Source organism: Haliaeetus albicilla, chromosome 11 (genome assembly GCF_947461875.1).
Source record: "Haliaeetus albicilla chromosome 11, bHalAlb1.1, whole genome shotgun sequence".
NCBI classification, from domain to species: domain Eukaryota; kingdom Metazoa; phylum Chordata; class Aves; order Accipitriformes; family Accipitridae; genus Haliaeetus; species Haliaeetus albicilla.
Genome location: NC_091493.1, coordinates 27,756,635 through 27,783,826, shown reverse-complemented (window position 1 = coordinate 27,783,826; position 27,192 = coordinate 27,756,635). Strand labels below are relative to the sequence as shown.

General features: G+C 46.8%; 1 protein-coding gene across 3 annotated transcripts in view; it reads left to right on the top strand.

Moving 5' to 3' along the window:
- Positions 1 to 27,192, top strand: part of SH3PXD2A (SH3 and PX domains 2A) — a 269,379-nt gene that overhangs the window by 71,032 nt on the left and 171,155 nt on the right. For all 3 annotated transcript variants that reach the window (XM_069796906.1, XM_069796904.1, XM_069796905.1), the window contains exon 3: positions 6,105 to 6,180. In XM_069796906.1, the coding sequence (XP_069653007.1) occupies positions 6,105 to 6,180 (76 nt within the window). The remainder of the gene's footprint in view (positions 1 to 6,104; positions 6,181 to 27,192) is intronic.

Genomic DNA, 27,192 nt, shown 5'->3' with positions numbered 1-27,192 from the left:
CGAGAGTAAGGTGGCAAACTTGCTAGGGTTTCTGTGGGCACCTTGGCAAAAATCTGCTGCTCTTGGTCTCTTGGTTGTGGTTTGATTTTCATCCGCTATTTCTCTGGGACACAAGTAAGTTAGACACTGCAGAAAGGGAGTGAGGCCTCATCTCTCTCTGCAGAAGGTTGAAGTCCTGGGTCCCTTTGCTGCAGTGGATGTTGTTTCGCTTGCCAAAGTAAGGGGGTTGGATGAAAGTCATCCTCAGGGCCTTTGTGTGTTAAAATAAATCTCCCATGATTGCAGTGCTGACCTCCTGTAGGGCTTTGATTTTATCTGTGCACATGACAAACCTACATCCACTTGAAAAAGAACCAGCAAGATATACATGCTGATAAGAGATTATGTGGGTGTCATAATTCGCTCATTTTAAGAGGTGTGGAGAACTTCACTGTTCTGACTGGGGGAGAGTTAAAACTGCTGTGAGGAAGGAAGGGGAGGAACTAACAGCCCAGCAGGAAGCTCCGGCTAGAGTCTGTGGTGTAAGGCATAGGTGGAGGTCAGGTAACTGTCTCAGTGGATTAATTTCAGGGAGTTAGATTTGGTCACAAACTTCCAAAACCTTGAGACCAAATCAGGAACGCAGTTCCCACTGGCAAATGCCACAGGATCAGGCCACTGAATATGAATAAAAATGTTTATATGTTCGTGCCCCTGCATTGGGTGGCTTATAGCAGAGTAAAAGCCTCTCTTGCAAAAGAGAAGTCATTCCTTAGTCTCAGGTGCTGTAAGTCTTTGTATGTAAAACAGAAAGAAATGTTGTTTTATGAAAATCTAACCAGGATAAATAAAATGCAGTAAGTAAATGAGTATCATGCAGATGCTTGGCTTCTTGTACCCAGAGATGCTACATCTCAAGGGGCACTTGTTTTTCTTTTTTAAGATTTCTAATCAGATGGTACCATTGCAAGGCAGACAGGGACTGAATCTTATGTTCACAGCAGAACTGACGTGAAGTGACCGCAGATGCCATCAGCTGGTGACTGCTGAGCCCAAACGGTCCTTGTGTGCAGGAGCATATCCTTCTTCATGACATATTTGCGTTCTTAGGTAAAGGTGGCCTGAAGCAGAAGGGATGAGAAGAAAGATGCCCAGGGAAGTGGTTGAGTCACCATCCCTGGAGGTATTTAAAAGACATGTAGATGTGGTGCTTAGGTACATGGTTTAGTGGTGGACATGGCAGTCTTAGGTTAATGGTTGGACTCAGTGATCTTAAAGGTCCTTTCCAACCTAAATGATTCTGTGATTCTATGAAGTAACAGCTTAGCTGTAAGTGAGGACACTGGCTACACCTCTTATTGTCCATTTACATGTGTGAGGCAGCTTCGAGAGCTCCCTACATTTATAGCAAAAGTGTGGAGACTCTGTGTTACTTGCCTTTCAGTTTCTGGACCTTGAAAGATGAATTTGGGTCATGTTTTCAAATTTATGCTTTGTACCATAAAAGCTAGAGTAGTTTTTGTTTGGTTGGATTTTACAGCAAATGCTAATTCTCAAATAATTGCTCACTTCCAGAGAGCTGGGACTTCAACAAAAAGGCCAATTATTATGAGAGTTGATACCACTGAAATCTTCCTATTCCATTCTTGCAAGTCAAGTGATTTCATGGTTTTGTGGACTTAGTAAGGAGTGGAGTGGGCCAGTGCTCTGAGCCTGCTCTCATTTTAATGAGCAGCAACTCACATGAGTAATTCCCTTGATTTTTAATGGGATTAGTTGCATGATCACTTGCTGACCACTGTAAGAAGGTCATAATCTGGATCACAAGGTTTATAGCAGATCTTATAAATTAGTTCAGCGCAGAAGCAAGAAGGAAGCCGCTCAGAGCAGAAGGCAGGACTCTGTGTGGGACTTATGTAGGAAAGCTGTTGGCAAATACAGAGCAGTTTGCAGAGACAAAGCCTGGGGAGGTGATTTTGGTGGTGAGTTATTTGTGGATGTGCATCTGTTGTGTAAGAAGCCGGAGTGGGATGTGTTTGTTCAGCCTGACTGCAGACATGCTGCCTGAATGGGTGGGAAGCTTGCTTCCTGGTTTCCATACACCCTCCCTGTTTCCAAATGCATCCCCCACCCTGTGACACACTGACACGGTAACAGATTTCTTTCTGCTCATCGCACCGGTCGTACAATTGGAGGCTCCCCCATGGTGGGATTCACATACTAACGCTTGTAAGCAGATGAACTGAGTATGAGCTCCCCGAGGCTTGCCAAAATTCATTGCCCACTTGTGTTTTCTTGCCTGCCCAAAGCCAGCTACAGCCCTAACTCCATCCTTCGAGACTCTGCATCCAGACTTCCCTTCTTTCCCTTCTTTTCATGCTGGGATGCTTTTACTCTAGGTGACAGGATGACTTTCTCATTCAGCAAGTCTTGTCCCTAAGTTAAATGTCATATATCAAAAATGTGAGCAACAACTTGTGGAGACTGCCCATGTCTGAGCAGAATAACCTGGGGCATTAAGTGAAGGATTTTTTTCATCAATCATATGTATATTTGCAAGAGTGACAGCAATAATTTCCTTTAATGGAAGAGACTGAAGAGTTTTTGACTTTCAGATGCTCTGCAGACATCTAATTAAGTGAACTGAAAATCTGTGTATTGGTCCTTGGCTGCTAATCATCCCCGTGGGGAAAATGCTATGACTACCAGGAGGAGTTTCTGTGGTTTAGCCCTTAGCTCCCTCCATTCCCGGCTGCTCCATTTATCTCCATGGTTAATGTCTCCTTTTATCGGAGCCAGGCTGAGTGGAGCTGTTAGTCATTGGCTCAGGATATCCCATCACCTCTGGGAGATTTGGGATGTTTCATTCAGGCCTATTGCTGGTTTTTTTTCCCCTGCATCCGTCTCTTCCTCGTCTTCTGCTTTGCATCCTTCTCCATGGGCGGGAGGATACAGAATGCTGCTTTTCTAGGGGTTTAGATCTAACTTGCACTGGTTTTGAATGGCAGAACTGGGTTCAGGGAAGTGCTGAGAAAGGCTCTGTGCTTCTGCTGCTCTCTGTTTGGCTTTAACATCCTGAAGGGTTTCCTGCGCTGCAGAGCTGAAGGGCAGTCATTACCTTCCAGGCTGTGTTGCAGGTTCTCTGTGCCATTAGTACTCATCCATACAGATATTGTCACTCTGGGAGTGCTTTTTTAGGTGTTAATGAGAACAGCCGGGCATAGAGGCAGGGGTGTAGTTGCTGGGCTGTGGTTATATCCTTGCTCAGATCCTTTTTAGGTCTGTTGGGTTTCCTGTGTCATGCCTGAGATTCAGCCAGTAGTTTCCTCCTGAACCTCCTGTACAGCTGTGGAACACCAGCCTGTCTCTCTTGCTGGGGCAGCACAAATGCCAGATCCAACTTGTTGGTCCAGGGGCCGATCCACAAGCCGGCGGCAAGTGTCATCTGGGGTCAGGGCTTGGAGAGGGACTGTCGCACTCCTCCATGGGTGCCCAACCTTGTATGGCCTTTTAGAGGAGCAGCAACTTAACTCTTTGTCTTCAGTTTTGCACAAATGCACATATTGCCTGTTGGGATATTGTCTCATATGTCGAAGAAGATGAGAAACCTTCCATGCTTCCCAGGGACTTTGCTTTAGGACAGGCTGTGTCCCCATGAATTGCAGCAGTGGCCTCCCGAGTGCCTCTGCCTCCCCCCAGCTCCCTGCCATCCAGACCCTCCCAGCAGAGGCAAGAGCCAGGGCGGAAAGTGTAGTCTAGGAAAGTTTAGCCAAACTCTTCCAGCTGCAGTTTATTGTATCTGTTTTGCTGATATCCACCCTTTAGATAAATAGCGCTAAGTTATACACGTTGTGACTCTCTTGATGTGGTTAAAAAGGCTTGTATTAGCCAAGCTAATCTAACTCCAAGAATAACCATGGGAATTTGACTGTATCGGCTCCAGCTTGAATCAGTCACCGTGTAGTAAAGTGAGAATTGCCTTCCTGGCTAAAAGCATAGCAACAGTGAAACTTCAAGTCAATCAGTGGGGATTCCCTCCCCCTCTTTTTTTTTTTTTTTCCTTTCTTTTTTTTTTTTTTTTTCCTTTGAACAAAACTCCTGCCCATGCCTGACCTCAGACACCCGGAGCTCTACCTACAAGAAAACAAAATTTCCCATTTTCAATAAAAACCATGTCTCTGTAGGCAGAAAAGTGAGTTAGCTAACAATCCACAAAGCTATGGTCTATTTATTTACCAGGCCGACTCCCTGATGGGGAAACATGTGGGATCTTTTAGCTTTTTCTCCTGCACAGATGTTCCTTCTCTCCTGTGTTTCCTCTTGATCTTTGGTTTGCTGTAGCATACGGTGAAAATGCTGGAGATGTTGTGTGCCACGGATGAGGAGAAGGTTTCTGTGTGCTTAAAACAAAAAGGGTAAAAAACAATAAATTCTGACTGTTTTTTTCCCCATGTTAGCAAAAAAATATTTTTTAAAGGAAATCTGTTGAGGTAGCAAAACTGCTGTTAACTCACACACCCTCACTGTTGGACACGTAGCATTGATGAGACTAAATGCTGACCCCCCCACCCCCCGCCATGCAGCTTTTGCTGCCACTTTAGGTATTTTTATTGAGCTGTAGATCCAGTTCAGGTGAGAAGATAGGGGTCCTGCAAGGTCAAATAACAGGACCGCTTGCTTTCCTTCCTTACCTTCCTCAGAGGCCACAGGGCCTGTGGACCATGGGTTGAAAGACATCTCTTCTGGTCTGTTGGAAACAAGTCACTGGGCTGGCAGGAGCTTTGGTGTTCCCCCAGTCCAAGGGAGCTGGGGCTTTTGTGTATGATCAACAGGGACATAGAGCATTGCATTGTACATCTAAACGTGGGAGAAGATGAAATGGAATACAAAGATTTGGATATTTATCTTGGTAGCACCATGGGCTGAATGACAGTGAAAGGGTGCAGAGGGTGAATGGGAAGGATGAGAGGCTCTGGCAGTTTTCAGGGCTGGGGATGGTCTCTCTTGGGCATGTCCATGAAGGTGCCGCTGGAGCAGGTGCATCTTTCCTTTCTGGCTGAGGTTGCGCATGGGCTTTCGGCTGGTGTTCAGCCTCAGTGGCATTGGTCCATCCAGGGTCATCACCCAAAGAGAAATTGTAGGGGTCATTTAGGAACACCAGGTCAGCGTACTGCTTTCCTAGGCTTGCTTCCATAGAAAGACACTGGTGGTCAGCAGTCTTCTCCACCATGCAAGCTGGCAATAGCTATCAATGCCCCTTTGAGCTCCTCAGGTTGAAAGCTGGTTGCAACTTTGCGTACAACAGGATCCTGAGCCTGATCAGCCCTTAGGTGTGTCTTAGAAACAGGTGGTTGTGCTGGGTAAGGTTTAGGAGCTGGTGGGGCAAGATCTTAATTGGTGTGGGTGAAACTCTGGCTCAGGTCCATAACCATGTGCTAAAGGGTGCTTGTCACAGGCTGAGAGCACACTCACCTTGAGCTGTGCTTTCTGGCCATTCGTGGTGGTGGTGTTCTCCGGGATGCTCTGCTCTCTGAGGCCTCCCTCCCTGCTTCCCTTTCTCTGCTGCTGTCCTCCATGTAGGGACTGCAGTGGAAGATACTCCCCTCAAACCCATCTCTCTCTCCCTGGGAAAGCAGGAGTGCTCTTCTGGACCAGGGCAGTGGGCAGTGCCTTGCCAGCAAGAAGGCAGAGAGGGTGTTTTATTAAATACGCTTTAATCTGGTTGCTTGAACAGCATTTTTAGCCAGGCGGGTGGTCTGTCATACGGACAGGTAAAAACGGTGTCTCCACCAATGTGGGCAGGCTGTGGATTAGAGACAAGGCATGTGTTTTGTAACGAAGGATAAGAGGCTAATTTTAGAGCAGCGGCAAGGCCAGGCTCAGATGTCTGCCTGGGCCCTGTCCCAGCTCTTCTGTGCTGCCAGAAACTTGCCCTCCCTTCCTTGGAGTGAACTGTATTGTACCTTTTTATGTACAGACTCCCCTGCAATGAGGCAGAGTAATTCCTGCAGTTGCTTTGCTTTGCTAATCCTCTTTTAAACCACACACAGACCAAGAGATCCCCTGGTTCCTGTGTGGCCAGTCCATGTTTTCCCCCTAAGATGTTTGTTCTGTTTCCTTTGCAGATGCAGCTTCTGGACAAGTTCCCTATTGAAGGAGGCCAGAAAGACCCCAAGCAAAGAATCATCCCTTTTCTACCAGGTAATGCTGTGGGAAAAGCCCTAAATAAGATGGGTTAGAGCGGTTGGGGACTGCAGTTCCTCAACCACCGTCTCTATTACTTTTTGTCACCACTGTTACAAATGCCTTTTCCCTGGGAACTCGTACATGCAGTCCTGTGATACCAGACCTCCACCTCCTCCTAAAATAACTGGCATGGTGTTTAGGGCTCCCAGAGGATCTTGCATCAGTTGTTCAGGTTCAGGTTGGCTTGTGTGCTGCCACACAAAGGGATTCGACGGCTTCTGGGGGGCTGTGCCTGTGGGATGCGGGGTGCAGCCAGACACCCTGAGCTTGGGCCGCCAATTGGGAGGCCACGGAACACCAGAGACACAGTCTTCTTTGCTTCTGGATGCTGTGGCTCTGCAGACACTGTTACTGTACAATAAGGAGTGAATAATTAGAGTTGCCAGTGGGATATAAAGGAAACTGAGAGAAGGTTAAATGCAAACAGGGATTTCTGCAACGCTGGCCAAAAAGATAAGCAAACATCTTTTTGGCCTGAGCCACTGTTCTTCTGACAGCTTTCAGAAAGGGCCTGGACATGATGGATATCCTCTCCTCAGAGTAATGGCACACACTTCCACACAGCTTCTTCCAGCAGTGACTGCAGGGATGGCATAGGGGAGATGAGCCAGACCGCAGCATGCCCTTGGAAATGCATGCTCAGGCCAGCTCTCTATTGTCTGACTGCACGATTCTGGCTGTTGGTTTAAAGTTTGGCTTGCTGCACTGCCTGTCAGAATAAATGGAGTATTTTCAGCCTGTTAAAAGGTCTGTTCTGTCTTTAACTATAAAAAGGAGATCCCAGCTCTTCCCCAAAGGTCTGTGAAGAGAAGCTGGGATGGGAGGGCTTAGTCCTCTCCAGGAGCATGCTGCGGTCCCCGATGCTGTTTGCAGGCAGAGCAGCTGCTCCAGATGTGCAGCGAGCACTGCTCCAGGGCTAGGAGGGAAGCAGGGACTTGGAAACAAGCAGCGCAAATACATGACGCAAGCATCAGAGCCGCAGTAGGGCAGCATGGCAGCCTGTCAGCCTCCACAGACCTTCTGGAAGGCAGCCCCAGGATTGGGGTTTGCTCTCTGCTGCATCCAGATGATCTGCAGCCAGGAGGAGGTGGCGTTGCCCTCCATTTCCAACCTGGCATGAGGAGAGGAGTCCAAGTGTGGGCTCTCTTTCCAGCTGTGCCACCAACCAACTCATAGACAAGTCACTTTGTGAAACCTCTGTATGATGAGGACGGATACTGCTGGCCTGCCTTTCTTGCTGGAAAGCATTTTGAGATCCTTGAAGAGCACTGTACAGGGGCACAAATGGCTGTAGGTGAGGTGCCATAGGAAAATTTCTGTCTGCAGGTAACAGTTGTGCCTCCTGTATTGACCGTCAATGGCCCATTTCTTTTACTTTGTCCTAGAAAAATGTTGGCTGAATGCAGGTGCCTGTATGCAGTTCTTAGTGACGGATGTCCTGATGTATGGGTGGGTGATATTTGCGGAGGGTGAGATACATCCCGTATGCCCGTTACAGCACTTCCTACCCTTCCCACCGTCCAAGAGCACGATGGAGATGGTACTGCTGCATGTCCTCAAGGGGTGGAGTTATATCTGGAAAACATTTGGGTTGACTTAGTGTCCCAAAGAGAGAAGCTGCCAGAATAGAATATAGACCTCAGCTGTATTTAATTTAAAATTTCTGTGATATACATTCTACTTTCGATATCAAATCTCTGTCTCTTTCTTGTTGAACTGCTGAAAAGGCCTTGTTGCTTTACCCGGGAACAAGGTGACTCAGCTAAATGTCAAACCCTGTTAAATAAACTAGCTGCCATAATTAGAATACGCATGGCATTTCTGCAGCCAGAGCCGTGGATTACTGAAACGAATACCTAGCTATAAACTGTCTTAATTAAAAAACAGCAGGACAGATGTTTGTACTTAAATCCTACTTTTATGAAGATGTTATGATCTTGCTTGCTTATTATGGGCCTGATTCAGCCAAGCTGGAGTGCCTCTGCCTGCTGGGTTCTGAGTGTCTAGGGTTTGCCTGTGGCACTTGCAGGCTTGGGCAACTTGCCCCCATCAGGTCAGGTTTAGGAAGCTGACATATGCCAGCCCGTGACTCCCGCTTGTCAGCAATGCTGTGGCGCTCTCCTAAAATAAAGGCATGATCTGAGCCCGGGAACTGAGAAGCCACCTTTGCAGGTCACTTTGCCATGGCAGAGGGTGCGTACGGGACTGGCTGGCAGGTCACCTGTAGCATGGTGGAGCTGCAGCAGTAGCCTGTGCAGCCACTGCTGCACAGGCAGAAGTGGGTGGTGGTGGTACCCAAAAATCTCCTGCTGCAGCGAAGGGCTGGAAAGGAAGAACGGAAGGATGACCACAGCAGGTCGGGCCAAAGGGCCACCCAGCCCTGGTGGTGGCCTGTGGTGGGTCCTGAAGGAGGAGTGCAATCTCTCCCTTTCTATACCTTGACTGTTTAGCAGTCATAGCAGAGGTTGGGGGATCCAGGCCGCTGGGTCTGTTTCTGGCACGGGGAGGAGAAGAGGTCGAAACCAAGAGATGAGTGGCCTTTGGGACACCCTTCTTGTCTATCCACGATCATCTGGATGGCAGACAGGGCATGCAGAGGGTCCCTCTGGGTGAAAGCAAGCTCCTGCATCTCCTTCCCACAGCGAAAGGGCTAATGTGTGCTCAGTTGTTACCCCAGTAGGATCCGGAGCACTGGTCGGCTATGCATCTGGAGCAAGAGGCTGGACAGTCCAGGTCCTGTTGCTTGGGCACAGTCATGCTATGTCTCAGCTTACCCTGCACAAAGCAGGGGTGGTGGTGCATGATCCTGATTTATGAGGAAAGCAAAAGGTGTCCCACGGCCCTGTTCAGTTCCCAGCTGTACGTCTCTCTCTGTCCCACTGTCTGCACAGACTGCAAATTCCCTAGGTACTAGAAAGCGTTTCACTGCAGGTTTCATCCCCACCTGGGTGCAGATGGCTACTGCTTTGCTGACGTGTTACGTGCTGGCTGCGATTTTTGCTTTATGCACAGATGATAGCCCCCTTTGCACCCAACTGCTGCTGGTTTGGGGTGGTTATATGGTTGCAAATTACTGGGCAAGGTGGCTCCCTCTTGGGACAATCAAGCTTTAGTATTTGACTGTGCAGGAACCCTGTTACCTGTAAAAACCAAGGAAAGTGTAACGGAGTTCAGAGCCTTGCCCTCCAAGGAGAGACTATACTGGGTTCAACAGCAGGAAAGTGCAGTTTTTCTTTCCTCTAGACACCTTTATCTTATATTTATCAATTTCTTTCTTCATATATATTTTTCCCCCATTTCCGTCTTACACAAGTGAGGACTCTACAGCTTTCAGTGCCATGAAGAGGAGCAAGGAAATAATAAGCAGTGTTAGGTAGTCCTGTAAAAGGTGTCCTGTTGGTAACTTTGTAGTTTTGTTTTACTTTTTGAGAGTCACTCCCTTGCCTTCAATTTTTCTGTGTGGTTTCTTTTTTTTCTTTACCGTTCCAAGAGGGCAAAACTGTTATTTTCCCTCCCCTTCCCCCATTTTATCTTCTTCCCATGAGTTTTCTCTTCCTTCTCTCCGATTTCCCTTTTTACTGTTGGAAAAGTCTGCATCAGGGGAGGTGAGGCAGAAGAAAACCACATAAGAAACCCTGTTTGTGGGGTGGCCAGAGAGCATTTTTGTAGTTGGTGGTATGAAATTTTTGTTTGGGAGGATGGAGGAAGACTGTGGAAGAATTAGAATAAAATTTGCTGCAAAAACACGTTTCTAGTCCAAAGGCAGCTTGTCACAGTAAGAAGACACAGATGAAAAGCACTGTTTGGCTGTACAAGTGTGGCTGCTGGTTGAGCCCATTTGCAGTGCACTGATTTCTCCATCACCTCTCTTGCTGCATATCTGAAGAGCAATCTTTGGAGTGTGGACTTGAAGCTTTGCTCCCTCCCTGTCAGATACTTCTATATCTGCATCAGCAGAGAGAAGAGGTTATGGATTTGGGCTCCCTGTTTCAGGGATCTTGAGGTAGTTAATGAAGGAACTTCAGCTGGAAGGAGAAGACTGGTCTGCTGAGCTTCTGGAGAGCACGGTGGCAAAAACAAATGGCAAAGACAGGGCCATGCAACTCTGGGATTAACAGTTTTGCAGTGGTTGACCCAAGACTCCGGGGCTTGCATTGTTTTTCATTTCTCTTGGCACTATGTGGAAGAGCCATCTGGAGACAAAGCTGGAGTTGGAGGGATGTCAGCTCTTCTTGCTCCACCATGTCTTCCAAAGCACAGCCCTGGGGAAAACGCACTGCACAGCATGAAATCATCCCATCACGCTGGCTACTGGGCTGCAGATCCCTGCTGTGGAGAGAAGCTTGGGCTTTCCATGGCATGGAGGGCTGGGCATTGATGATGGCAGCCCCTTGCACTTTCTACCCAGGTTCCAGCTTGGTTCCTGCCTGGAGTTCAAAGCAGTTTTGAGCCCTGCTGATAAAACAGGAGGTTTTTGCATAGGCTGTGCTGGAAGGGGAAAATCCTCGCAAGATGCCTACTCTGCAGCTTCCGTGCTGCCTGGAGAGGGAGACATCCCGCTCGAGGAGACTGCTTTGTTTGCCTGATTTTCCTTACCCCTGGGAAGCCCAGTCCTATCCCAGGGGACTGGGTGGTTGGTGCAGGCTGCCCTACCAGCTTGGTCAGGCAGCTGCAGAAACAACACCCCGGCCTGGCTCCAGTCCCTGCCTCCAGTCCCTGCTTGGGATACTCTGCCAGAGAGGCACCTTCTCTCTTCCTTTCTTTCCCACTCAGATTTTCCTCCTCCCTTGATTAGGGTGAGGAAAGACGAAACCATCCTTTTCGGGGCACGTGCTGCCAGCGGAGCTTGGTGGCTGCGTCCTGGGGCACCGGGAGGGATGCCGGTGTGGTGGTCACCAGCCGTAGTCCGGCCCCGCTGTGCCCCGATGACCTGCCTTCCTCCTGAGAAGACAAATGCCCTGGCACCATCTCAAAGGGGTCTCTGGGGATTTCTCCTTCCTCGGCCCCGAGGCAGCAGGAACGCGCGGTGCGCCTGCTGAGGCGTTTTAAGGACAGGCGGCAAATATAGGGCGGCAGGAGGATCCCTGCAGGTAGTGCAGGTTTGGCCCCGTTTTTTGCTCCTGAGCTGCGGCACACGGCTCGTGCCAGCGACGGTGGGTGGGGAGTGGGGTGAGCTGGTCCATGCCGGGAGGGCTTCTCCCAACTGCTTGTTCTCTGGGCAAGGCTCCCGGTTCCCCAGAGAAGCCCCAGCCTCTCCTCCTCCCCTGGCCCGAGGTTTGCTGGGGGCTGTTCCCCCAGCAAAGCAGGAGCTGGGGGTGTGATCCCCAGCCAAGCCTAGTCCCATGGGTGAGTCAGGAGGGCTGCGGGAAGGGAGAGGTGCGGTCGTAGAGGGCGCGGGAGGCCATCCCAGCACCGCCCAGATACCTGGGGCTGGCGAGGGGTGCCAGCAGGCGGGGAGCACTGGCGGCGGGCGGGAGCGTCCCCATTTCGCACAATGCGGGAGGATGGGGAATAACCTCTCGCCAGCGCCGGCCAGGACCTTCCTTGCCTCTGTTTCTGCTGCTCGCAGGCTGCAGCGGGGAAGGAGATCTGCTGATGAACTGCATCCCAGGTGGATATGTCTGCTTTTCGGTTTCAGTTCGGTGTGTTGGGGTGGTGGGTTTTTTTCCCCTCCCCTTTCCAGTGCTGTCTTTGGGGAAGAGGAGGCTGAGGAGAAAGGCTCGAGCAGGTTTGCAACAGCAGGATTTCATCCATGGTGAAAGGCTCGAGCAGGTTTGCAACAGCAGGATTTCATCCATGGTGAAAGGCTCGAGCAGGTTTGCAACAGCAGGATTTCATCCATGGTGACGAGAGCAGCTCTTTTTCCTTTCGGTTGTGTATGTTCCAGCTTTGCTCCTTTTGTTTTGCTCCGGGCTGGAGAAGAAACAGCGTTTTGTTCAGAGATCTTGGGCGGTTATTCTTGTGCTGGGGCAGAGATGACGGGCTCATCCTAACAACCAGCACTGTGGTGACCCTCGGATCCAGCGGTTCACGTTCCGCCTGTGTAAATTGAGACTAGGATCAGCAAAATTAGGATGTGGCCGTGTGTAATTTTGTCAAAGGTGCTGCATTTCAGCGGTGGTCAGTGCGTGCAAGGCATTTTCAACGTTTATTCTGCCCACCTTGGGAGCCAGGGGGCACGGTGACTATAAGGAGCACGCTGGCTGAGGAGGACCCTTAGAAATCTCAGAGATATTCTTATTGTAGGCTATCTTCTCCTTTTAAATGCCTGGTTGCTAGCCAGGCATTTAAAAAGAAATGCATTCCCTGTCCTAATTCTTAGCTGGATTTATGTGCAAAAATATGTTTAATTTCAGACTTGTTTTCCATTTTTGATTAACCTCTCCTGCAGCGCTCTGAGCCAGGGCAACGAGGTGTTAGTAAGTGATTTAAACTTTTCTTTGGAGTCATTTTGAATTCCTGACCTACACAGAAATGAACATTGTTGCAGCAGTTCAGAGCCAGGCAAAAAGTAGCTTAAAGGTTAAAAAAAAAAAAAAAAAAAGAGATCAGATAAAATTCTCTTTATCTTAGACTCAGTCATATCTTACTTTTTAAATTAAAATATGAATTAAGTTATCCTAAATAGTGTTCCTTTAATATGCAGGGGTAGTCTTGCAGGCATGATAGGCACACACGCACAGAGAAGAGTCTCAGATGTCTCGTTTGCCAAGTCTTATCTGTGTAACACAAATAACCAAGATATTCTGCTGTGCTTTCCTGAATATGAGACAGCAAACTTTCTCAGATGGAGAAAGAGGGGCTCTTCCCCCCCATCCCCTTCCACCCACCTGCAGTAAATCAGCATCGCAGTCCCCTGTCCTCACCTCAGAGGAGCTGCCGGGGAGTGGGGAGGTGAACCATGACACTGCGGCATGGGATGATGAGCGCTTGAACAGCTCTGGAGAGCTTTTTGGGGGCCACTCCATAATGCAATGTAATTTCCTTTTAATATACATATTTTCAGTTTTCCTGCCTGTTCTTTGAAAGGGGAGAGTGCCTCCAGATTTAAAATGAACTTATATTTGGGCCAGGGTAGTGTGTTAGCAAGACAACTAACAGGTCCTTGGCTTGCTTCCACTCCAGCTTATTTAAGACTTGGGTGATGCCGAGCTTCTGGTGAGCTGCTCTTCAGCAGCTCCTATTGTTTGAGAAAGCAGTTTCTATTGTTTCTTTCTATTTTCTGCCTTGCTAGGAGACCTATTGCGGAAAATCCATCTCCTGTCTCTCACAAGAGGAGAATGGATTTCCTGTCGGCTCCGGGCTTGAAGGGAAAGCAGGGGCTGCCGGGAGGAAGCGGCTGTTCCTCGGCCGGGCGGTGGGAGGATTGATGATTTCGAGGGGGGCAGGCAGGCGTATTATTTTCTATGTGCTCTGTGGAGATATTTTTAGGGTTTAAGTCTTTTCTGGTTGAAAGACGAAGTCGTGAAGTGTGAGGTCATAGGATGCCCTTAGGCTGCTTCCTATTGAAGAAGCTGCGGAAAAGGCAGCCACCAGCGACCGCCGTCTTTCAGAGCTGCCCGCTGAGGAAGGGGCTGTAAGGAGCCCCACGTAATGGAGCGCGGGGGGGCTTCTGGCTTTGCATGCTGAGCCTCTTTCACAGGCATCGTCAGGCCTTCTGGAGGTCTTCAAGCATTAATACGGCATGAGCCAAAGGCCTGATTTAATTACAAAAGGAAGAAAAAGGGAAAAAAAATAACAATGCTGGCATCCGCCCAAGTACCTGGTCCTCTTCCCTCTCTTTCAGTCTCGTCTGAGTCCTTTCTCAGCGTACAGATCCAAAATCGGCTGGCTGGCAGCTGAAACGAGGGGCTGGAATAGGAAAAACCTACAGGATATTCTACTGGGGCTTGTACCTGCTCCTCTCAAACAGGTTAAGAGCTGATATTTTGCTCAACCAGAAACCACCTCTGGGCAGAAATCAGCGTATGCAGAACATGATCTGCCTCTCATTAGACCATTTGAGTCTCCTGATGAGAGTTTTGTAATGATCAAGCCACGATTTCAAGGGAAAACAAAGAATGGAAAGGGGTTTTGGTTTGCGTTTGCTTGAAGCCAGAGCTAATGGGGATTATTTTTTTTTTTTTTCAGCACTGGATGCTAGACCAAAAAGGCCAGCACAGGTTTTCAGTGCAGTATAGCTGCTTGGACTCCTTGGGGAAATACATCGACATTTTTACTCAGAAATTAGTTGGATTTTGATTCTTGTTTTTAAAGGCAATAAATAAACACGATTATAGACTTGAAAAGCAGTTTGAACTGCATCGGGCTCGTTGTTTCCTCAGGCAGCCGTTCCAGATGAGTGTGCCCTCTACTACTATAATTACTTTTTAAAAATAACTCTGCAAGTCTGTAATCTAAAGTGGGTGGTATGTAGCAAGTCTGAGAGCATTCTGCATTCAACCCACAGGCTGGTGAGAGGGTGGCTTTATATAAGGGTTTGCTTGTCTTCCTTTCTGGGTTGAAATCTGACTTTTTCCCACAATCCATCAACAAATGGCCCATATAATGAAAGTGTTTTTTAACACGGGAGTCAAGCTTGCCAGGGACTCGGATGGCTTTGCAGCCCCACAGGCTCTAGATATTCCCTCTGGATGTTACTTCTCTGCCTGATGTTGTCTCTGTTGTATTCAGACTTACTTAAGCTGCCTGGGCAATAGAGGAGAGCAGAGCTCAGCTGAGATTCACAACTAAGTAATAGTCTAGACCTCTGTTTGAGTCTGTTTTCAGTCCACTTTGCCTTTTGGCTGGGCCAGCTGATTTATTTATATACTCACATGCTTAAAATAAGTTGTGATTTTTTTTTCTTTTTCCTGTGGATTGGAAATAATGAACCTGGGAATTTGCTGCTTGATCGCAAGTAATTTCTCCTACTTTATTTTCTTTATCTATTAAGCTTTTTGGGTGCTGATGTTCTTAAGTGTGGTGTGTTTGCAGACCTCCCTGCTCCACAATGCAGCTATTTTCAGGCTCTTGTGAACATATTTGTCCTTACTCATAAGGGGATCTTTATACTCAGGAACACAGTGAGGGGAGACTGTGGGCAGGGATTTGCCAAACTGAATCTATTTCCACTGTAATGAAATAATCTATGGCAGTGTCTGCCCCCCTGTGATTTTTTTTTTGGGGGGGGGAGTTGTAGTCCTGTTTAATGGGAGAGCTGGGGTGGAGAGAAGGAAATAACATGGGAATTAGAAAGAGGAAACCAAGGGTAGGTAGATGAGGAAAAGAAACTAAGTCCTAGAAGTGGGAAATTCAATCCTCTTGAGCTTCTCCCATTCAGAGAGGTGCTAATACAGGCCCCAGGCTTGTACTCAGGATGGAGGTAATTAATGTTTGCTCTCAAATTTCCTTGGGTCTGAAGTTAAGCACTTTCACCATGTAATTTTCTATCAGGGTTTTGCCACCTCTAAATAAAGAGCAGAAAATTACATTCCTTCTGCTTTTACATCCTAAGCATTGGCAAGTTCAGACTTGCAGGTTCCTTCTTATATTCAGGGCTCTGAACAGCACAGGGCTGACCCGGAATAAGCAAAACATTTGCAGTTTGGTTTGGCCTTTGATGGGGTTTTATTGGAGGTGTTTGGGCTGGTGGGCAGACTTCACTTTTTTGCTGAGTGAGTGCACCGTTAGATGTGATTCCCACCAAATTCTTCCAACTCTTCTTCCAACTCTTTCCACCAAATGGAGGATAACTTGGTACCCTCTCAGGCAAGCAGTAAAACCATCAGACCAGAGTACAGGGTAAAGGCATTTGTGCCTATTCCCACTAGGCAGTGTCGTCAGCACTGGTCTATTTAAATCATTAGATGCGGAGAGCAGAAGGGAAAATATTCCTATCTTAATCCTGGCTCCTACAAAACAGAGCAAATGCAGAATTGTGTGTTTAGCAGATTTCCTCTTGGGAAGAGAAGTCTCCTATAGATAATAATCCTTTTAGTAACATCTCCAGTGAACGAGGCTTTGTCCGAAGAACAAAGAAAAAGTCGCAAGCTTGAAATACGCCTGAATTTCCTGAGTGCACTCACCGCTGCGTGCAGGCAGGAAGCTGTGTTAGTCTGGTTTGGATGTTTGCTCTGAAGTGGCATAAACAGAGTGTCGGGTCTCCCGGGATCCTGATCTGACCTGTGGACCAGAGGATAGGGGTTCCCCTAATCTGCAGCTACGAGAGAGACTACTGTAGTCATGGAGCTCTGTGCGTACGTTCCTGACTGTCCTGTCTCCCCTCTGGCCAAATCCATCTTCTGAAGATCCCAGATGGATGCAGGAGCCGGCAGCAGAGATGAGCAGTGCAGCCACAGTAGACCCAGCACACGCGGGTGTTAAGCTGCCAGCCAGCAGGGAATTCATTTCCTGCACAATTATGAAAACAGCTGATCTGTGACATTTTAAGAAGAGGGAGAAAATACAGGGCAGGGGAAGGAAGGCCCCGGCTACGTAAATATTTACTTTTGCACAATGTCCCAGCCACCCGCTTCTCCCAGGGGTTGGGAGAAGAAGGGGTTGCTTGCTGCTGGCTCCGGTACGTGGTGACAGGGGACGGGAGGGCCACCAGTGGGTTGCCCGCAGCTGGAAGGGGCATGCTGTCCGCCAAGCAAAAGCTGCTCTGCTGGAGCGTGCTACTGCCTTGCTTGACCCCCCTGCTCCCTGCTGCGTCCGACAGCCAGGGATGTGCTGCTGGACCACCGAGAGCTTGCTTGAACCACCTGCCGGGGCCTCTCTTCCTGGCCCTTGGGCTTGCTCTAGCAAAGCCAAGCTAGTGAGGTAGCCAAGCTAGTGAGGTATATACCTGCTCCTTCCCAGAGAGCGGCCTTGGGAAGGGGGTTGGGGAAATGAAGGCACGAAGCTTTCAGGGTAGTGCTGCTGCAGGCAGATGAGGGGTCCAGGATCTGGGGACTGCGGGATCTTGTGTGATGCCACCAGCACGTCACATGCCTGCAGCCAGCCAGGTCTGGAGTGGACATGAGCCATGTTGTGTGCAGAGGAGGCGCTTGCTAGACCTGATTGAAAAAGACCCTCAGAGATGGGGAAAAGATTTTCTTTTGAGCATGACATTGTTCAACCTGATATAATCCTAGTTTTCAATTTCTTTTCCTCACCCTAGACAAAAATGTTATTTTTTCCAGCCCTGTCAAAGAGAGGGTGAATTGACGCGCTCTGGTCTATAAATGCTGCTCAGTTGTCCTTTCATTAGCCCTCCTCAGCTGGGGTGGCTGGTGCAGTGCCATGCAGATGCTGTGTACATTTGACACAGTATCTGACTGCCGGGGCGGCTCCAAATTCCCTCCAGTGTGTACGCAGCGGGTGGAAGGAAGGCTGCGGTGTGCTTTGCCTGAGGTCCAGTCAGTCTTTGCTTGTAGCCAGGTTTGTACTGTCTAAGCCATGTTTCTGCAGTATGGCAGTCTGCAACAGTTGTGTCAACATGGGGTGACCTGTATGTAAGGAGATTCAGTGAGTCCCAGTAATAGTGACACTGATCCACTGGTGAGTCTCAGCGTATTCTGCTCTCCTGGTGGTGTCCATGAAACCAGAAGAGTTAGAATAGGTGGGATTCAGAGATTTGTTTCATGCAAGTGGTTGATGTGGTAACAGACGCACCTCCAGCCTGTTCCCCTCCACCCCTTTCATCAAGGAAATATTGGCTAAGCTCACTCCCCAGGACATGCACCATCACTCAGTGAATAAACACAAGGGATTTGTGTTGTGCGTTAATTCTGCTGCTGGAAATCAAACCCCATCCGTGGTCAGGTGACATGTTTTTTCTTGGAAAGGGACCAAGGTTAAGAAGACAAGGAAGGCAGGTTAGTTAAAATATGTCAAAGTCTCTTGGGTGTAAGTACAGACTATAAATAAAAGCCCTTTAACTTGGAAAAGAACTTTAGAGTGATATGATCAGGTTCAATTTAGTCCAAATATTGCTTTATGCCATTAAGCTGTTATCAAGTTTTGGTTCAATTGCAATAGTTTTATGGCTTCAGTGCAGTGGGAACAGTTGCAGCCTTTATGCAAGTAAAGCATTTCCCCTGAAACGTTCGCAGTGAAGACTGCTGTATTGTGCCGGAACCTGGGACTGAAGCTGCCTGGAAATTAATAGCTGGGGAGGTGACCTTCTCTAGTTCTTTTCTTTCTCCATTCCAGAGTAACTACACAATCTAAGGGTTTATATCATGAACAATGAGGGGATTTAATTGAGGTTTAGTTTTACATTCTTGTTAATCAATCCTCAAACTTAGTAATAAAAGCTGAACATTTTTACTTACTTCCTCTTAAGCTGCAAGCACCTCTGATTCAGCAGCATCTTGAGATGATTTGTCAGGATGAGAAAATAAGTCACATCCCTCTTCCTCTTGGCATTAATAGGGAACTAGAATAATCCTGTACCCATAATATTATTTCAGTTGGGTTTGCATAATAGCCTGGAAATAGTTATAGTCAATGCAATGCTTTGTAATAATGATGTTTCATCCTTTGAAGTTAGGTTAATTCATGTCACAGTGTCAGATCCATATAAATAATAAAACTTCCCCCCCAAACCTGCCCCCATTTTTCCTTAACTAGCCCTCATTTTCTGATCCAAGTTTTATTATGGTCTATTAGAAGTGAGTGGACTTTAATGCTGTTTCTGCAGATATCCAGCACTATCGCAGCCAGAAAAATCCCATCTCCCATTTGGTGTATTTACATGTCAGTGTGGCTGTGGGTTTAGGAAGATGCTGGTGTTTCTAAGGAGCCTTGCTGTGTGCATGCCTGTGCTCAAAAGCTCTGCAGAGCATGAGTAATTCCACCAAAATCGCTGTAGTTGACCCTCCCTGTGAGCCAAGGTTTTCCACACGCATCTGGGCCCTTATTCCTGGCTTACATTAGAGAAAGTGAGAGAAATCAGGCCCCCCATAATTACTTACAAGCTGTGAGCTAGGCACATATGTAAATATTTTCAGGGTCAAAACTTAGCTCTTTATTTTTAATATACTTTGTTATTAGTAATCGTTTCTGAAGAGATTGAAAATCCCACCCGTAAGTTTCTGTAGCGTCAAGCCTACTCAGCCTTGACCTCTGCTCCCGGTGGTATCATTGGATTTACTGTTGACTTCAGCAGGAGCAGTCACAGTGGGTCTGAGTGCTTTTGAAAACCCTTTCCCTATGTTTTTCTGTATAAAGCCCATCACTGTAGCTGCCAGATTATATGACACTAGGGTTTAAAATGACTTAAGAATGAAATCAAACTGATAAGAAGGCTAAGATGTAATAAAGCTAAGCAAAGTAAATTTGCTTTCTTTCTAAGACAAAGCGACTTTCACAAGGTTTTAATTTTCTCTGGCCCGAGTGGAAAAACAGTTGAGTTTGGTTCATTCTGTGCATGCATGCTGGGCCTGTGTCGATACTGCTCTTGGGAAGCCCTGGAGATGACATCTCGCACCCGCCACCATGTGTGGGCTTACCCTGGGCACGTGGGAACAGGTGAGGGGGGCTGGCAGGGGGCTGGAGCCCACTTAGGGAGCTCGGTTTCAATTTATTTTGGTCCCCCAACCATAGGGTGCGATCTTGGAAATCATTAGTTAAGCCCATGTTTAGTCATTAAATCTTCCCAAGACTTGTCCCTAGTTTTCCACACTGCCAGAGGTGCTTTAGAAATAGGAAGCAGAAGATCTGAGCACTCAGGTGGGGTATAGAGGGTCCAAATATACCCCCGAACTCCCTGCACTTCTTTTATTGGGGAAAAAAGAGAAACAAACTAGAATTGCCATATCTCCCCGTGGCGTTAAAAGAATAAATCCATAAAACATTGTGTAGCAGACAAATACTGCAGCATTAAAGTCCTCCTGTATTTACCCATGCCCAACTGGTGCCTTTATTGCCGTGCTTAAAGCCTCCGTGTTCACATCTGTTTGCAGATGTCCTCTGGAGCAGGGTGGTCTCTTGCTGTAACAGTGATGATAAATACTTTGCTCTTATGGATTAGATTATTCCTCACCAAGTTGTTCTCTGTTTCACTGGAGGTCAGCTATACTCATCATCTGTTAGGATTTTTTCTCCCAGCCCCCCCCCCCCTTCTTTTTTCTTTGCAATTAAACCACATCCTTTGTTCTGCGGTGTCACCAGATAGGAGTGTTCCTCCAGGAAGCCGTGAAGACAAAAACGTGCAGGCAAGGGTGTTGTGTCTCTGTGGGGCTTTCTGCTCCTCTTCACCCATCGCCAGCTCCCCGTGCGTGATGGTCTCTCTGAGAGGTGGTTGTGTCCTCTCCATACTGTCCATTCCCTGGTTCACTTCTCCTTGAAAGTCCAGATGTTATAATCCTCTGGTAAGCCCTAACTGGCAGGATTCTTGTGTTTGTTTCCCTCCTCCTATTTTCATAAGCCGATAGATTGACTTTATTTCTCTTAAAGGTTTCTAGGCTGGGAGACTGCTATTCATCCGCTTTTAATTAAAGCAATATAGGGAATTAGGCCTTTCACAGGGGTGGTTCTGGTGATGGCTATGAATGTTTTTGTTAGTTTTCCTCCCTTCTGAGCAAATGTTTGGAAGTGTGAGTTGGAGCTTAAGCTTTTTAATTACCGGGGAGTAAAATTACTACATTATGGTGAAGTGATTTCTTTGCAAAGGAAAAACTGTTTCTTGACTGCTGGCCATATGCAATAGCATAACTAAGAGCAGACGGTTCACCGCTGCATCCTTGGAGGACAGGAGGGTGGTGGTTGGGGCGACGTGGGGTGATCTGTGGCTTTTGCAGTACGGCGGGAGGGAGGGAGGTGGTGGGAGCCCGGTCTCCTCCTGGCAGTGCCTGGCTGTTTGCCACAGGAGTCTGGTTCAGATTAGGCTGCCCAAGGCACAGTTTCTCTTGACGTTGGTACCACACTGAAAGAGCGTGGGTGTAGGGCTGAGAGCATCAGGGAGAGCGAAGTACTGCTCTTCCCAGGCGATTTACAGTCTCTCACTCCCATTTTGTCCTTCTTCAAAGCAGTGCTCTCGGGCTCATAAAACACAGCCTCATGCAAACAGAGGCTGGTGCAGACAGGGTGTAGGAACCTCCTATTGGCATATGGGGATCACAAACTGGGCTTTTTCTGGATCTTGGGGAAGGCAGTAAAAGCCTCCTTCTCAAGAATGTGATTGGTTTTGGGTGAGCAAGTGAAGGATCTCAAGAGCAGGTCTCAGGCTGACCTAGGGAAGCAGCTGGCTTTTCCGCCTGGAGTGTTTGAATTATTTCAGGGTAGTTTTACAGCGCAAAAGGCTCCAGCAGGAAATTTTCAGAAGAGCCCAAGTGTCATCTGACCCCAGCTCCTGTTTTCTAAAGTGTCAGTGTGTTCCTGGTGTGTGTTTGTGTGTGTGTTTGGAAATTTGACTTCTGTTTCAAATTGGTTAGCTATTTTAATACAATGGAAGGAAAGCTATTACCCTGAGTGTCAAGAGCATCAGTATGCTTGCAGGAAAACCTGTATTTACTCGTGGGTCCTTGGGGAGAGGGGATAATCCTCTTCAGTCTTGTTAACTGCTGTCTTGCTTCTGTCCTTCTTGCACATTACTTGTTTCTGGCACAAGGATGCGGCTTCTCTTGGCTTCCTCAGCCCTGTGAGCCACATGTAGGTCCTTGTGGCGCTGCAGAGTAGCCAGCACGGGTGTTTGTGTCCCTTTCTGAAGTCCTTTGGGTCCATATCAATGCCAGCACACGATGAAGGGACTGTCCCCCACAAGCTCCTCTTTTTCTTCTGTCATCTATAGCCTGAAACAGTTTGCTGTCCCCCAGAGGCTCACTGATGCTGCATATGTTTCTAATCTTGTGGCGTAGCTGGGCTGGGTTCTCACTTATAGCAATGAGACATCGCCTCGATGTCGCTCAGTTTGGTTCTAATCGTGCTAGTTCCAGGGCCAGACTCTGCTCTCATTAATGGCTTTTTCATTTGGAAGTGTGGGCTTCCCTTTCTGCAGCGTTTCCCTATTGCAGTGCCTAGAAAGGGCCAAGAAAGAATTTTTCTTTTCACCATTTGTGATGGCTGGAGTTCCTCGGGGGCTCTGGGTTTATTCTGTGGTTTGTTACTAATGCATATTTCCTGGGGGTTATAAGATGATCTAAAGCAACCTGACTTGTTGAGCTGACTCAGATGTGACCCTCCTGAATCATTCCCAGGCAGCTGAGCTGTCTGAAGAGTTGACTGCAGGGGACTGATCTGCTTGTCATTAAAAATGAAATGTTCTGTATGCCTTCAAAAATATCAGAAATAAGTTAGGGTCTTTGTTTTGTGAATATTTTCAAAAAGGTCATTTCAGTGCCCTCTTTTTCAAGTAATAGTTATTTAATTAAACTCCAATACAATATCTGAAATGCACCTGTCTTGCCTTCTTGACACATGAACAAAATTAATAAAATGCAAGTTAAAATAAACAATGTGGAAAACAGTGTCATCCAAAGAAAAATTAAAAAAAACCCCAACAACCAAAAGAAACACCTGTGAAAAAGACTCATCTGGTACTTTTTCTGGGTAAATAACATGAAAAAGAAGGTACTTGAAACAAGATTTGTGTATTGACTCAGAGTGATTTAAGGATCTGCTTGGGATTCAGATGGCTCTCCTTTCAGAGAAGGGAAAATAAGAAGACTGGAAAGTGCATACTTAGAAATGCTCAAGATGTGTGTGTGTAAGCTAAGGTTTGACACAGTATCACCGAGTGAATGGAAGAAGTCATTTTAATTCCCCTGCACTCTGGATAAGGTCTTTAACAAATGATCGGGCTCACTGCACATAGTCCTTTGCCCCTTGTTGGTCTTGTCTTCTCACTGTGTCCCATCCTCATCATATCAGGTTCACCTTGGAGAGCAAAGTCATTGGAACTGGTCATTACTTGAGTGTGTGCTAAGGTAGATTTACTGAAACCATGGACTTAGACCAGGAAAGGGGGAAACACAGTGGTGAATCAGACCTAAACTTTTCTTCATGTCCGAAATATACTGAATGTGCATCCTCCTTATTTGTTGTAGTGCATTGAAGAGGTGATTTTGGTTTTGGACTGCCTGAGGAGGTGAGGAGTCTCCATCTCTGGAGGTCTGTAACTACAGGTTAAACAGACTTCTTCAGTAGTGCCATAGGTAGAGTTGATTGTGCCATGAATCAGGGCAATGGATTTCCTGGTCTCTTGAGCTCCCTTCCAGTGCTGTAGTTCTGTGATTTGGTTATTCAGAGCCATACTGTGAAAAGATTGTGAAGATTAATTGAGAGTGTGTAGCAATTGGACATGAAAGGTCAGTAGTTTGTGGTTGTAAGATCTCAGCCTCAAAAGGAAGAATTTTAGTCTACCCAGTAGTAGAAACTTCTCAAGATCTGATGTTCTCCTAAACTACTCCAGGTTTTTAATCCAAACCTCATGATTTCTGGACAACACCCCTCTGATTTGTAAGTGGTATCAGTATAAATCTTGTCACCACAACACCAGTCCCTCGGTTGAATGTGCTCTTTGAAGTGTATGCATATAAATATTCCATTCAGAGGGTCTCATGTCACAGACCAATCACTGTAGCAGTTACAAGAAATACTTTTTATTTCCCCCTTGTTCTCTTCTCTCTTCTCCCTTTTCTCTCTTCTGCCTTCTCCCTTCCCTTCCCTTCCCTTCCCTTCCCATCCCATCCCATCCCATCCCATAAGGAAAAAGCCCAATCTTTCAAATCCATTTGCAACAACATTGTTTTATGTAATACAGCAGGTAATAATACTCTCTTGTGCATCTTGCAAATGAGTGCAGTGGAAGGCTCTGCTGCATGGTGTGGGCTGTTGGGTGCCTGAGGAATTTCTCTTCTGCGCTCCAATGGTCCCACTTCCCTTCTCTCCCCATCCCAATCCCTTCATACACAGGACCTTGCCAGTGGTTGAATCTTACCCAACATTGCTGTGGCAAGTGCAGCATCACCAAGCTGCTGAACAGGAAGCCTTTAATGTTGCGTATTTCTTGCAATTGGATAGTTTTGAGGCATGACCTGGGGTTTGTTTTGCACAAGTGCCCAGTGTTAATTCAGGTGCTCAGCACCTCTCTGCTATGTGTTAACTTGTTCAAAAGCCACAGTGGAGCTGAGCATTTTGATTGTGAGCAAATTAATCTCAGGGACTGTGTTGTGTTTGTACAGTGTCTGGGACGGTGGGTTTCTGCTCTGGGAATAAATATTTTGGAAAATATCTTCAGGTTCCTTGCAGAAGGACTGCTCCTCTCCAGCCTTCTCCTTCTGCCCTCACACTGCTGGTTGCAAAGTGACATTTCCACTGTGCTGATCCCGAGAAAGGACCCACTCTTAGCCTGCCCAGGGAAAAAGTGAGGGCTCGTTCTGCTCAAACCAGCATGGAAAAATATTATGCGGGGTGAGGCTGAATTCCGTCCAAACATAAATAGAGTAGCATGCCCCAAAATATCTTTTTGGTCTAAATCTTGCTCAGCAGTCGAAAGTCCCAAGTACCAATAAAGTCACTGACTAATGAACATTACTCAGTTCCTTTGGGTGCTTGGCTAGGGGCACTCATAGTTTCCAGTCATACGATTACTCCTTTTTACTTTAAGCCATCCTGTTTTCCTTTAGTCTTTCAGCCTTAAAGAAACATTGGGTAACTTTGTGTTCTGCTTCTTAATGGCAAAGTCAAGGGATCCCAGAGACGCGGATCTTTTTGGCTTCCTCTCCTGCTACCTGGAAACACCTTCTTTATCTCAGGTGCCAGCTGAAGTGTTAGTTTTCTGGTTTGTTTTCCCTCACCCTTTCTGAGTCTCTCTTTCTTTCCCCTTTTCCACTGGAACCAAAAACAAAATTGGGATTTTTCAAGCAGAAGTGTGTCTCTGAGATATGCAATGGAGATGAATCAGCACCAGGACATTTCACTCTGCACATTGGGTATTTGGTGACGAGAGAGGAAGGGATTAAAATCTGAACCTGAACTGAAATTTGGCAACTTATCTCAGTAAAAACCTTAGGGAAGGCCAGCCCCAATTTCTGGACAGTTCATTTTTGAGTGCCTGTGGAGATATAAAGAACAGCCAGCCTCCAGATGAGTCATTAGCCTGGCACATGGGGAACCTTCAATTCAATTCCTTGTGGTCTCTTGCAGGAGTTTGCCTGCAGGAATAAACGTCTGTGTTGTACACCTGAATGAGACCTGTGAGTCCTTGAGCTGTCATTGATACCTTGTCCTGTGTCATTCAGAACTGCAGCATGGCCCCAGTGTTTAGTGACCTTCAGCATCCAGTCACATCTCCGAGGACGTCATGCCCAGTGGTGCGTCTCTGGATGGGCAGTGGCTCTGATGAGAGGTCTTGTACTCCTGTACCAAGTGGAGCTGCTTATGTTGTGATTTCAAGTATGCAAGCCCTTGCCTTAGATAAATTCACTCCTGTTGTACCACTGAGATACAGGTACACATCAGAGGGAGGACCGTGAATGTTCTAGGTAGTTGTGCAACCCAGGAACTTGTTTCACACCTTCAAATCAGAACGTGAGTCCACGAAATGGTGGCTTGAGCTGCGTTGCCAAGTGCAGTGCTGAGCAAAGCCAGATCAACCGTTTCATCCTGGCCTGGCTCCAGGTGATCTGTGTAGGTCCACTGGTGGGGAGATATGTGTTGCCTGCTTCCTAAATCTGGTCTGAGTATTTCTTTTTCACAGAAGTAACACCAAAGTTACTGGACTATACAGAAGCTGCAGTTGAAATTTACTGGGAGGTGCTTTCTGTAATAATTATCTACAATACCTGACATATGCCACAATCCAATTTTGTGACTGTGCCATGCTGGTATATTTGACTTATTTCATTGTGGGTATTGTATAAAAGTATCACCCGTCAGTGAAATATCTCCATCTTTGGAGTCTAACACAGTGAATTTTGGACGGCAACACTACACCTCAGATTATGAGTAGGGATAAAGAAGAAGCCCACGTCCAATTGACCATGGCAAATCCAATTCAAACTGCAAAGGGATATTTTTCCTCCCATTAGGCAGAATGTGATTAATTTCCCATGTGGAAAATTGTTCAAGACAGACGTGCTCGTAAATTATGGCATAAAAGATCCTATTACTACAAGCTCCATCAAAACCTACTGTGCCTCCCAAAATAGCAATAAGAAGATAATTATATTAACAGCCTTTCTTGTTATTTGATGTATGACTGACATAGGCTGTAAGCTTATTTTCTGCCAGATTGGAGCCTTCATTTAAGGATGGATGCTTTGGCATTTGTGGACATTAACAATAATCCTTGGTTTCTGATGTTTGAAATGAAAAATGTTCCAGGAAAGTTTTTAAAATAGGGGATTGAAAGCCGATAGGTGAAAAATATACCCACAGTTTAAAGCAATGCATCCTCTCTAGATGAAGGCTTAAGAATTTTATATCCCAAAAGAAACGTAGTTTTATCAGCAAGGATTCTTGAAGGATCTGTTCTAGAATCTTGTGCTGTTCAACCCAGGATCTGCAAAAGAGGGTGTCAGTGATATAACTAACTTAGCTGATCACAAAATTTACTTAGGATACTCAAATTTGGAGTGGACTGCAAAAAGTTGGAGGAGGATCTCATGATATTGATGGTAAAAAGGCAATTCAGTGTTGGTAAGCAAAAAGCAGTGCTGTGGAGGGGGAAAAAAGGACCGCTGCAATCTAGGAAGGAGATTTCAGTAGTTCTGAGGATGTTTCCATGAAAACTGCAGCGCAGCAGTCAGAAAGCCAAACATGGCGTTAGAAGGAATTAGGCAAAGAATGGGGAACAAAACCCAGAGCTTCAGCTGCGGAAATCCATGATTTCCCCATGTTGTGAATACCATGTGCAGGTCTGGTCATTGCCTTTCAGAAAGGGTATATAATAAAGTAAGGTGCTGAGAAGCATGATAGAGGTGATTACAGAGGTGAATTGGCTTCTGTATGAGAGGAATAAATAGACTAAAAGTCTTCAGTCTGGAACAAAGGTGGTGG